Here is a 13,446-nt window from a genome sequence, read left to right as displayed (position 1 = left end):
TCATAACTATAAATCATCATAAATTTCAAGGAAATAAATCTACTAATACCAGTCCATGCATTTTATGCTCATTTAACTAGTTTGATTGATGCAGGAGAATGTTCTATTGGAATATTTTGTGATCATGGAACGGCATTTGACTGTGTCAACCTTGAAATATTATTTAAAAAACTAAAACAGATAAGTATTACAGGAAATTCTTTACGGTATAATATGTCATTTCTAAACAATAGACAACAATATATGAGCCTGCAGATGAGGATCGAGAATTGTGTGACCAGTTGTAGATCTAGTCTTGTTACTAGAAACATGGGTGTTCCCCAAGCACCTATAATAGGACCAATTCTCTTTGTAGTCTACATTAATGACATCGTATACAGGTGGACAAAGCGATAAATGTCACTTTTTAAGCGGATAATACGTCAATTATTCTATCTAACAAATCCAACGTAATCCTACAACATCAATGTAATGATTTTCTTTCATCTTTATATTTTTGGTTTTGCGATAACTCGTTCTATCTTAATACAAAAAAAAACGCAAGTTATACATTTTCACAATAAACAAATATACCTGGAAAATCTTCAATTTATTTTTACAACATGCAAATAGCTACGGTGTCGTCAGGCAAGCTTTTGGGAATAACGATTGACGAAAGTTTTGCATTGGAAGTTGCATTGTGGAGCGGTTGTTTTGAAGTTGAATTCCATTAACTATCTAATTAGTAATTTAAAATATGTTTTGACGAAAAATCAGCTAATTATGATAAGGCACTCGTGGAGTTCAGGCTAAGATACGGGATATGTTTTTGGGATATGTCTGGTTATGCAAATGGTATTTTCGTCATACAAACGAAAATATTGCGTTGTGTCGCTGGTGTCTCCCCAGTAACTAGTTGTAGAGAATATTTTAAAAAATATAAAATTTTAACATTGGCGCGTCTATACATTTTTGAATTATGTGTTTTTATTTTTAATAACTTACATTAGTTTAAAACGAGTGGTGATATGCATAATTTAAATACTAGATATTGTAATAAACTTTATACACCATTTTCAAAATAAATTTAAATCGCCCAGAGTATACGGACCACAGGTGTTTAATCATTTGCCCACAGTTGTAAAGTCCACCAATTTAATAAATTTATTTAAGAGGAATTTAAGAAGAAGTCAATTTTAATGTGAAAAAGTGTTTTATACAGTCGAAGAATTTTTTAGATCTTAGATATTAGCTGTAGGTTCATTAGTTTTTAAATTCATTTTCATGTCTTGTTTAGTCTAGTTTAGTGCTTAGTTTTTAGCAATGTATATTTATGATTATGACTAATTCTTTACAAACTATGTTTGTCGGAAAGAAAATAAAGAATTTTAATTTAAATTTGAATTTGAATTTGAATTTGAATTTGAAAATATTTAAGGCTTTATTGTGATACAATCCATTAATATGACCCCATATTAATTTTTTCATCTCCTACCATTTTTAGTATGAAACAATATAAATTTTAATAATTCTCTTATTAATTATTATTCAATACACTCCAAAATAAAATTTAATCGAATTCGATGATTAATTGTTAAATGGTTGGAAGTATAAAATACTACAAATCATATTAATTATTTATAGAGCTACACGCCGGTAATTATATGCATCGACTTTGCCTAATCCGTTAATATTGATTTGCATTTGGTTTTAATTTCCTATTGGCCTTTAAAGCTATAAATATAGTTTCTAAACCGCATTTCTTACAATTCCTAAAAATAGTACCTCTAACGAATCAATTTTTGTTCGAGTTGAAAAATTCAGGAAAGTTAGATTTTGCACTTACGAACACAAATGTACTGAGGCAAAAATTGGTATTACTGCCAGGTGTACCTCTAAAAGGAAAAAACCGACATCCGCCTTGAGGCGGACTTGTGCAGTAACCATGCATTAAGATAACAGCATTTAATTTTTTTTACTATCAAACTAAGAAAATAAAAATATATTGAAATTATTGTTTATTATGAAAATCGTAAAAACATGTTTTTGTGGTTGAATTACAAAAAGATAAATTGCATTTTATATAATATGCTTGGGTTTCGGATGTGCATTTTGGAAATTTGCACTATTTTTTACCAGTACAATCCCGAAATACACACCAGTGGCCTATTTGATCGTAACGGATGTCGGAATATTATGCTCTCTTTGGTGCTCTTGCAGTGAGTTTAGGTGAACAACTGGAAGGTCAGCCAACAGGTCGTTTGAGTGGAACCATGCCACACAAGCAGAGCGATTCACCTACTTGTATTTTGAACCCTGGCAACTCAATTTTTTCTTTTTGTGGATGGATCTTGTGATACAGTAGGTGAGCGTTGATCACCGCCACATCTATGAGATGGTAAAAAATACGATTATTCCATTTTCTGGTATTCTATGAATGCGATACCGACCTAATAGTGCATCCATTAAATCAACACTTCCCATATGCCGATTATATTCTTTGATGATCTGTGAGCAATTGATTTCAATGATTGCACACAATCGTGATTTTTTTTTTCTTTCCCACCGTCTAATTTTTTGGGACTGTACGCTATCATTTTTGGATGTAAATGATTTTACGCCAACATAAGTCGACAAAATTTGTATCGTACTGTAAAATTTGTATTGTTGTCGCACATATTTTGTATCGTTCCACAATACAGAGGTAATATCTATACCATATGCATTACCAACAAATTCTTCCAAATAGCCACGGACAACTTCTGTTGCAAATTTGCGTCGGTCGATAAATTGCGATTGGGTATCCTGTTTATTCTCACTGTTCCCAAGCTGTATATTCCTCTACTTCGGAAATAGGTAAGCACGCGTAAAGACGTATAGAAATTGTCAAAGTATAAAATGTGATTTACGAAATTTGGAATGTGCTTTGATAAGCAAACCACAATATTTGAGGCAGCCCCAAGATCTGGAGTATCGTCCAAGATTATGTTATCTCCTGCACCAGTGTAAATTTCGAATAATTACAAAAATCCAGACGTGTCACAAAATTTAAAGCCCCACTTATGTGGCTTGTTGGGCATATATTGTCGGAGGTCAATTCCAGTGATCTTTGTAGAGCACATTTGTTCATCTACGCACAATCTAGAAGGCATAGGGACTGATAGAAACCTGTCATTGAAATGTTTCACTAGCGTACAAACTTTCGAGGATCCAGGGTACCCCTTTACACAGCTACTGAGTTGTCATTATAGTGTAGGTACCGTCGTATGGATTCAAACCAAAGCAAAGGCATAGTCTGACAAATTAGCTCAAAATAGTTTTTTTCCCAATATGATCAGAAATTCGGATAGCGATAAACAGACATATATAGAAGAATGCCAACAAATTTTTGAATATCGTCGTACTGGATCCTGAATTTTGTTTGTATATCATTTTGCCGAGCGTACCTAGTTTGTTTGCTCCACTAGATGATCAAACATTGTGTCATCAAGCAAATAAAAAAAAACATTCGTATGGAGTAGCTAATTTCTTAATTTTTTCGGGAAACTGCATTTGGCCTCGAATTACCACCTCATTTTCATGAAGTTCAAGAGGTTTACTTTATCAAAAAATGGATTTAAATTTGCTAGAATCATTTTTCATGGCAACAACATCACCTGTTACACCACGAACTGCTACTACTGGACCACCAGCTTCTTCCGTTAATTCTGGCGTTCGAGGATGCTTCTCGCAAACGATGGAATGACAACTTACTGGAGGCACATTGAAAAACAGACAGTGTTATGTCTATATAAAAAGAAGAAGAAGAAGAAAAAGAATAAGAAGAAGAAGAAGAGGACGTTTCTATCGCTGAAAACCTTTTGAGGCATTGGAATTTCCTTAGATACACTTGGTGCTTTCGACACCTCTGATACTGCTAGTTGATCTTTAGTGGATTGCTCTTAAATTATTTGGTCAACTGTTAAAGCTGCACTATCCGATTCCATTTTATCAGCACTTAAATCAGCAGCATCCTTAGCGACAGGATCAGCTAAACTATTGTTACGATTAGAATCATAGTCACTCTCAACATCTGTTGTTTCAGCGTCAGCAGCAGGTATATGATCCAACATCTCCCAAATTTCTGAATTAGTCATTTCAGATAATCTGAAACCCCGTTGTGCCATTTCTGAAAAGAAAAATGTACTGTACCACATCTCACAACGCTTTAGTCATCAAATAAATTTTTACTACGCCAGAATGCACAAGTCCGCCTACAGGCGGAGTATGGAATATGAGGCATAACAAAAATATCTAAATTGATTCAGTTAAAATTAGATAAAAAATTCCAAAAAGTACATTTTATTTTATCTTTCTTTAGCTAATTTTTGTTTTCCCAACTCACAATCAGCCACAAATATAAATACTTCCTTTCCCACTTTTAAGTTACTATTAGTATTTTGCTTTGATTTGCGATACTTTTAAAATTCAAATATATGTAAACGTATAAAAATTCCAATATGTATTTAGCGAAATGTTAGTAAACACTAATTGTCTTCGATCAAAGCCCTAAACTAATTTAAAAAAAAAGACGTAATTTTTGTATAACTTATGTAGTTTTAGGCCAACCGCACGGACAAAAAGGAATATATAAGCTTTGTGAACAGCAAGTTTAAATCATTTTATCTAAACACATAAAACTAATTAGTAACCACTACAATTGAAATAAGTTTTGCAGAGTTTTTAAATAGACGTTCAGGATAATTATATATAAATTAATGTAAGTACGATTCTACAATAGATTTAACCTAAGAAAATAATAATAACCTTTTATTTCAATACAATATTACACATTTTTATAGACTATTTTTTTATTATTTAATTTACCTTTTTAATATATAAATACTTTTTTAATACATAATATTTTAACTACCTTTAGCTGAAATGCTTAATTAAGGGCTGAATATCTTAATTGCTTGGAAATTTATTTGCTAATGTGCCAAACTACCTGGCAGCTCAATTGCTTTACTGCGTAATGCCTTAACACAAGTTTGAACTAAATAAAGCTCATGTTTTATTATAAAACTTTTGTAATATACATACTTGGCTTGTTTTTATTATATAATATTTTAGCTATCTTTAGCTGAACTGCTTAACTGTTTAACTGCTTAACGGCTGAGTAGCTTCTTTGCTTGGTAACTTATCTGCTAATGTGTCTAGATATTTGGCAGTTTCACAGACTAAACAACTAAGTTTGTATACAACATCACTTTTATCTAAGTTCGATAATTTGTCGATAACTTGTACAAAGATCCTACAACTAGAGAGATCCCACAAATAATTTTTTCCATGCTTATTCTCTCTGTGATTTTTAACTTTACTCTAAGTAATCTTTGAAACAGATATTTATCAACAGCAGAATTTAAATACGTCATTTAACAATTATACGGGTCCTCGAAATTTTGGCAGATCGAATATATATAAGCACTCTACCAATGCTCGATAAACCTCTTAGTTGCCCCTATTCAACACCCAAGGCTCTTGTATTAACGTTACATCAAACTTACTACGCTACAGTTTTTCGTGCAGGATTCTAATTGGAGCCATCAAGGCATCTTTCATAGGGGGTCTTGACAGTTGCTTCATTAGCCTCTTTGTGTTTAAGCATGTTATTTGAATCGACGAATTCTGCTTCCTCCTGTAGGCTCTCCATAGTTGTCACCACACCAAATGTCTTTTTCTTGGTATATTTGTTAGCACTGTTCACCCATCCTATCCCCACTCTAAACTTTGTTTCAGTTTCAGTTTGTTAAACAATTATTATTAACAGTATTAGACAGCACCAACAACTATTTATAATGATAAATAAAAATATAATTTAAGAAGAAAGGTAGACGAAAAATATAATAACTGACATAAGTTACATTCTTCTTTTTAGGGTGCCATTCTGGCTATGATGACTTTGTTGGTTGCTATACGAAATAGCTGTGTTGAGGTCTTTCTATACCATGCTCTTAGGTTATTAAGCCAGGATATTCTTCTTCCTCCTGGGGCCCTTTTTCCTTCAATTTTATCTTGCAAAATGCATTGAAGTAGCTCGTATCTGCCTTAACTTCTCATTATATGTCCTAAATACTGCAGCTTACGGCCCTTCACGATGTTCACCAAATCCGCAGTTGTGTTAATCCTCCACAGTACTTCTTCATTGGTGACTTTGTCTGTCTATGGTATCTTCAGGATCTTTCTGTATAACCATAGCTCAAAAGCCTCAAGTTTTGATAGAGTTTCCGTCTTCAATGTCCACGTTTCTATTCCATACAGAAGCACTGCGTACACATAACATTTAAGGAACCTTATTTTTGTTTCTAGGGTGAGGTCATGGCTCTTGAACACAGAGCTTATAGTCAAGAATGCACTTTTTACCTTTCCAATGCAACATCTAATCTCTTGGGTATTGTCTCACGACTCACTGATTATAGTTCCCAAGTAGTTGTATTGTGAGACACGTTCAATTCGCATTTGGTTTACATACAGATTTGCTACAGTTAGGTTTTCCTTGCTGATGATCATTAGCTTGGTTTTGCTGGTGTTTATATCCTGTCCATATCTTCTACTTGTTTCCGTTATTTTGTTCATTAAGTTTCACAGCCCTTCTATGGTATTGGAAAACACTACTGTATCATCTGCATATCGCAGGTTATTGAGCTTGACTCCATTTATTGAGATGCCTTCATCAATATCTTTTAGAGCCTCTTCAAAAATATGCTCTGAGTACAGATTGAATATCAGTGGTGAAAGTATGCACCCCTGTCTCACTCCCCTTGAGATTTTGACCTGATCTGTATATTCTCCATCTATTCGGAGCACCGCTGATTGATTACAATACAGGTTAGCTATTATTTATACGACTTTTTCGTCAATCCCTGTCCTCTTCAGCACTTCCATCATTTGTTCATGCCTGACTCTATCGAAAGCCTTCTTGTAGTTAATCAGGCATGCAAAAACATTACAGCTGACATCTCTACATTTCTGAAATAATACCTGCACGCTAAATAAAGCTTTCCTCGTACCAACGGCGTTCACAAATGCAAACTGATTGGACGCAATTTGTTCCTCGCGTTTCCGGTAAATTCTTTGGTGGATGACTTTTAAAAACAGCTTCAGCAGATGGCTCATTAGGCTTATGGTCCTATAATCTTCACAAACTTTTGCTCCTGGTTTTTTGGGCAATGGTACGAACTCCGATTTGAGCCACTCTACTGATATTGTTCCTGCCTTGTGTATTTCAATAAATATTTCAGTTATTATTTTTATTTGTTCTGCATTTAATAGCTTTTCAACAGTTCTGCAGGAATTCCATCAAGTCCCGGTGCCCTTCCATTATTCATTTATCTGACGGCTGCCTGCCTAAATGTTCTTCAATGGTGATCTCTTGTATTGTTCTAAGGTCATGGAAAAGTTTCTCCAGTATTCTTCCCATACTTTCTTTTTTTATGGCAAGATTGCCTTCATCATCTGTTATTTTTCCGCTGTTGCGTTTTCGGAACTTCCCAGCTATTTCATTTCATCCATCCATCCAATGGCACTACAGCCCAAATCGGGCCTTGGCCTCCTTCAACAGGCTTCTTCAATCATCTCGATTTACCGCTGTTCTTTTCCATGAACGCGTTCCCAGGCACTTTCTGGCATCCTCATCGACTTCGTCTTCCCATCTCTTTTTAGGTCTTCCAACAGATCTTTTTCCCTGCATTCTTGCATTTAGTAATTTTCTGGGGATTCTATTCTCATGCATGCGGACCACGTGCCCTGCCCACCGTAATCTCTGCAGTTTAGTGTATTGTGCCAGAGTTGGTTCGCTATATTCACCTATTCAGCTATTTCATTCACCTTTCGATAAACATTGCAGTTATCATATCGACTCTGATACTTCTCTATTTCTTGACATTGTTTTGTTTTTTGTTTTTCTTTGACTTCTCTTATTTTTCGTCTGACGATGGTATGTATTCTCTTATATTCTTAAAGATTTTCTTTGTTTTTTTTTCTGATCCATAAGTTCAAGTATTTCAACGGTCATCTACGATTTCCGTTGCTCTGTATCTTTCTTCAGGTGTTGTTCTTTTATTTCTCTCACTGTGTCTTGTTTGATGGTCAGACTTTTCTTTATAGTTCCTGCATTTTTGCATTTAGCACCTTTGTATTGAGGTTTTCACTCACCTTCAGTCGAACATTGGGATCTTTCAGTTTCCTAACTTCATACTTCTTTATGGATTTACTTGCAACCTTCTTCATTCTGACTTTGAAATTACCTACAACTGGTACATGATCAGAATTTATCTCTGCCCCCGGGTATGTTTTGACAGATGTACAGCTGTTCCTATACCTCTTATTTACTAGCATGTAATCAATCCGATTTTTTACAATTCTTCCTACAGAATCCAGTAAAAATTTCCACGTGAACAGTTTCCTTAGGTGTAGCTTAAACCAAATTACATAGTAGATATTTTAATTTAAAAATAGACTATAACTGACAACACAAACACACTATAATAACAAAGATTGTTAATAATCTAACACCATATTAATTTAGTTTGTTTCAGTTTAGAATTATTACCCCAATACACACCGAAACAGTTACTAAAGAATTTCACTTGGTATATAAGTTTTTTTTTAAACTGAATGTAAAATAAAATAAAACTTACAAGGGAAAAACAAAAGCGTTTAGATACCTAAAGAAATATAATAATTTTGGAGTAGTTCATATAAACGATCTACAATTATTCTCGTAAATATCATAGAAATAAGAAAACAAAACTAGGCAGAAGAAGTAATGATTGTCCAAAGTAGATGCCACAACCATCCTGATTTTGCTGTTATTATAAATTTGATACTCGCTGTAAACTGCAAAAATTGTGCATAATATGGGGCGTTTCTTAATGTACAGATTGTTTTAAGTGGTGTGATATAAATAGTTTTTCATAACTCATCTACTTAATTTAACCGTTTGTTTTAATATTCTCATGGTAAACTTTCACAATTTGTTTGATAAATTACATTTTTATAATTGATATAGCTATACATTTTATTTTTACGTACAATTTAACCGATTTAGCTAAAAAAATCATTCTTAAACTATTACATTTTTAAATATTTACATATCTAGATCGGCTAGGTAACTAACATTTTTTAGATTTTCATATGTTTTATTCATTTGCTAGCAATAAACACATTGCTTATAATTGGATAATTAGTTTTTAATTTTTGTTAATTTTAGGTCTCAGTATAATTTAAAATGAATGGTATATATATTTTTTCATTGTGGACACTATTAATTATTACCTATAGAGATGTAAAAGCTGTATATCATGTTGGAGTTGGTAGAGCGGACTGTACTGGACCTACAGCAGATGTAACATTGGTAAGAGACCTATATGATCATATTATATTATATATTTATATACATATGTAAAAGCCCAACACATTTCTGACCACAAAACCCAAACTCAGAAACGAAAACTGGACCAACTTATGGGCCAGCAAAATACACAGCCCCTTTCAAATCAACAACCTACCACTGTTGTACGCAATTTCTCAAATATTCATATATCCGATTTGGCTACCAAAGCTCTGTTAAAAGGCTTCGGTTTTTCTGTCACTCCTCTTTCCATCCCAACTAAGAAAATTATTTGTCAAATTGAAGAAGCTATTTCTGATCTTCCTTTCGACCAAACCAAAGTTTCCAAACAACACGTAACTAGAATTTTCCGTATTCCTAAACCCCCACCGTCAAATATTAGTCTTTCAGAAGAAAAAAGTGCCTTGAAAAAACTTTATACCAACCCTGTTATTGTCGTACTTCCGGCCGACAAAGGTTATACCACTCTCATTCTTAACTCTTCTAATTATTTCAACAAAATGTTCTAACTTCTTAATTTCACATAATAGAGACAGACGCCTGCAAACGATCTCACCACTTATCTAGAAAAAAACGACCAAATACGTCATAAATAAGTCCACTCTACCTTCAGACATTAAAAAATCTTTTATATTAAGAGAAAAATCATCCCAAATTCCAAGAATATACGGCCTGCCAAAAACCATAACATCAATGTAACCTTATGATCCATCGCAAAAGAACTGCCCCACTCAGGAATTGGCAAAACATCTCTCCTTATCCTTACAACAAGTAGTCGAAAACGCTTCGTCCTTTGTTAAAAATTCTTTCCATTTCATTCATCTTATAAAAAACATTTCTATTTCATCCTTAGATATACTAGTTAGTTTTGACATTATTTCTTTAGTCACCAACATTCCTATTGATGAAACCATTTCCATCTTGGAACCTAAACATCAAATCCGCCAAGACACATTATCTTTTATAAAACACTGCATGTTTACTACATATTTTTTATTCCAAAATCATTTCTATCGTCAAATTATAGGTGTCCTAAGGGGTTCCCTCCTTTCTCTCATAATAGCTGATATCTACATGGAACATTTCGAGACAACAGCCCTGTCCTCATCAAATCTCAAACCCACCTGCTGGTTACGGCACGTTGATGACACCTTTGTCATTTAACTCCATGGTAAAGACAGATTAACCCTCTTCTTCTCCCACATAAATGGAATAAATTCCATTATTTTATTCACAATGTAAGTTGAGTCTGACGCGTCTGCCATTCCTTGACGTTTTTATTCCGAAACACCCACCTCACAGTTTTTAGTATTTCAGGTACCGGAAACCCACCCATACAAATCGTTATCTCCATATCCAGTCACATCATCACGCCGCACATTTCAATTCAGTTATCAACACTCTTGTTTCCCGTTTCACAAGACTTAGCGACAACAATAACAAAACATACGAGATCAATTCAATAATATAAACACTCTTGTAAATCGACTACCATAAAACACCATCACTAGGAGCATTTAAAAACACCTAAATACCATTCCATCCAAAAAAGAAACCGTTCGGCCTGATGAATCAAAAACCTGTCTACCTTTTTTAAAAGGTGTCACTGACAAGATCAGTTAAACTCTTAACCCTCTGAACATCAGAACAATCTTCATTACTCGATCCAAGTTGTCCAATCTCGTCAGATCCATAAAAGACCAAATACCCAATGGTGTCTATGAGATACCTTGTTCCAGTTGCCCACGAACATACATAGGACAGAAAAACTGATGAATCCACAACCGTATTTACGCACATTTGATATATGTAAAAACTTTCGATACTACTTTAGCCCTAGCCCAACATACTTAGATACGTCTCAATAAGGTACCTGTTTAGGGACTCTCAACAAAAGAGAATACCGAGAATGATGAACAAAAGAGCTTATGAAATCTTTAACAATCTCAGAAACCATACGAGTATAATATTACGAGATTTGCATAGTAGGTAGGTACATATATAGCCTAGACAACAGCTAGTTAAATATAGAGATAATCCAAATGATAAATAAATGAATTAGATAGCCACGCCTTAGTCCAACGTATGCAATAACAGAAAGCCCAGAAAAAATTAAAAAATCAAAAAAATTACTACATTAAACATTTTTTATTTAGTTATTTTTATTTTTACCAACCAGTTAAACAAAAACACTATAAAAAACCACAAAAATATATCCCCGGGTGTGTGATGACTATATAAACGTGGAAACACACACCCAACCTATTACTACTTTCATTCTCTTCTTTTTTGATTTCAACCTCTTACTAACAACTTTCTGTTATAAGAACCATGAAAACAAACACCGAGACTTTAAGTGAGTGCTGGTTTCTAGTCGCGTACAGTACATAGGATGGCTATCAGGCAAAAGGCTTTTCAAGCAAAGCGCCCCTCAGGCGAACGGCCTTTCAGGCATAATACCCATCAGGTAGGTCAAGTGGACCATAAGTCGTGAAACCTGAGCACTGAGGTCACGTGCTACAAGCGTGGCCTCGACGGCCAGCCCTTTCGGGTGCCCAGCCGGCGAGGAAAACAAAATTTATTTTGCCAATTCGGCGGTTGAGTAACCGATTACACACATTTCAGATAAAGAGATATTAATTAAGGTCGGGGGCTTTTTGTCCGGAATACACACTTTTTGAGAACACAAGTCCAAAAGTCATGTAATAAATGTAAATTCAATCTATCATAGGGAGAAATGCTCTTCTAGCTACTCCTTAAATTAGGTGGAATAACCACATAAAGTAAAACCGAGGATGTCCCATTATACAGGGCATCCTAAGCAAAGTTTAGTATATAGGCCTCTCCATTCGTTGAGGAGGGGTGGCAGCTTAGCTCGGGGGCCAAATAGGTACCACTCTATGACGAAGAGTGACCGGTTTGGTCTTCGGACATCTGGGTCCCGCTGTAAAAAAAACACATGTCTTTCGGGGCTGGGTTGTACGCGTGTGTGTATGTATGCTTGTGTGTGTGTGTGTGTGTGTGTGTGTGTGTGTGTGTGTGTGTGTGTGTTTGTAGTGAGTTAGCGTGCCGATGTATTGTAACGATACGACTACCAAAGAGAATTGAAGTACTATTGTGAAAATAATACCTCAATCAACCATGGGAGCTTATCGTCTATACCTTGCCTAGCTCAGTATCTCAAGGGTGAGTTCGTCTTGTCTTAAACTAGGGATTAAACCTGAGTTGTCAGTTGATAAGAAATAAGACAAATTTTAACCAAATACATTTATTTAAAAGAATAAAAAAACAATAATTAACCCTGCCAAAGCTTAACAGTTAATAAGTGCTACTTATTGCTTCGATGGGCTGCTTGTGTGTTCTAGCTGTTAGCTCCTCCAATTAAGTTGTGGCTTCTGGAGAGCTGCAGTCACATGTGGCTGTACGTTCTGACTAATTGTTGAAATCCAATATGGCCAATCAATTTGTACTGGTCAATAAATCCAAATAAAGTTTTGATATGCCAATACAGTTTTGATATGCCATAAGGATGCCATGATATAAGGAACAACTTGCATTAGAAACACATCAAAAAGAAAGGTTTAACTTCCTTGCCATCTTACAAAATTACACTTAAACAAATAGCGTATGGTAAGGATAAAATAAAATATGATTGCTACTACTTAGTTATATTCTGTTAAAGAGTCCTAATGCATATATCAGAAAAAAATGTGCTTTCGAAAGAAAGTAAGGTTACAAATATTGGAAATGCGGTTAGAATTATAGAATAAATTCTACAATGAAAGTACTTACCCCAAGAGAATTTGTAGACCATAAAAATGAGTCTTATAATAATTTTTGCCTTCTTTTATAAATTTCAAAAAGAGGCAAAAAATAATCCCACCACAAAAAAGTTGTTTTGACAGAAAGTGGGAGACTAAATGAAGTTAGCACAGATGTCATAGGATGTTGCTATAGATATCATGAAACTAGCTTGTCTGTCAACACGGAACAGAATAGTCAGCCGAACAAAAAGAGAGAGGGCGAATATTTATTCTACGGGACAGAAAGAGAGAGAAAATAAAGACAGAGGAAGA

The 13,446-nt window shown here is 34.5% G+C and overlaps 1 protein-coding gene across 4 annotated transcripts in view; it reads left to right on the top strand.

Annotated features, from left to right (window-relative positions):
- LOC140446057 (neutral ceramidase-like) overlaps positions 1 to 13,446 on the top strand; it is a 68,542-nt gene that overhangs the window by 9,171 nt on the left and 45,925 nt on the right. Inside the window, exons 2-3 of one of the 4 annotated variants that reach the window (XM_072538575.1) lie at positions 4,576 to 4,738; positions 9,230 to 9,373. In XM_072538575.1, coding sequence (XP_072394676.1) covers positions 9,248 to 9,373 — 126 coding nt within the window. In that variant the 5' untranslated portion in view covers positions 4,576 to 4,738; positions 9,230 to 9,247. The other 3 variants (XM_072538573.1, XM_072538572.1, XM_072538574.1) reach the window with 3 other exon arrangements.

This window comes from Diabrotica undecimpunctata, chromosome 7 (genome assembly GCF_040954645.1).
Source record: "Diabrotica undecimpunctata isolate CICGRU chromosome 7, icDiaUnde3, whole genome shotgun sequence".
Classification (NCBI taxonomy): domain Eukaryota; kingdom Metazoa; phylum Arthropoda; class Insecta; order Coleoptera; family Chrysomelidae; genus Diabrotica; species Diabrotica undecimpunctata.
Note: the sequence above shows the minus strand (reverse complement) of the source record. Positions and strands in the feature narration are given on the sequence as shown.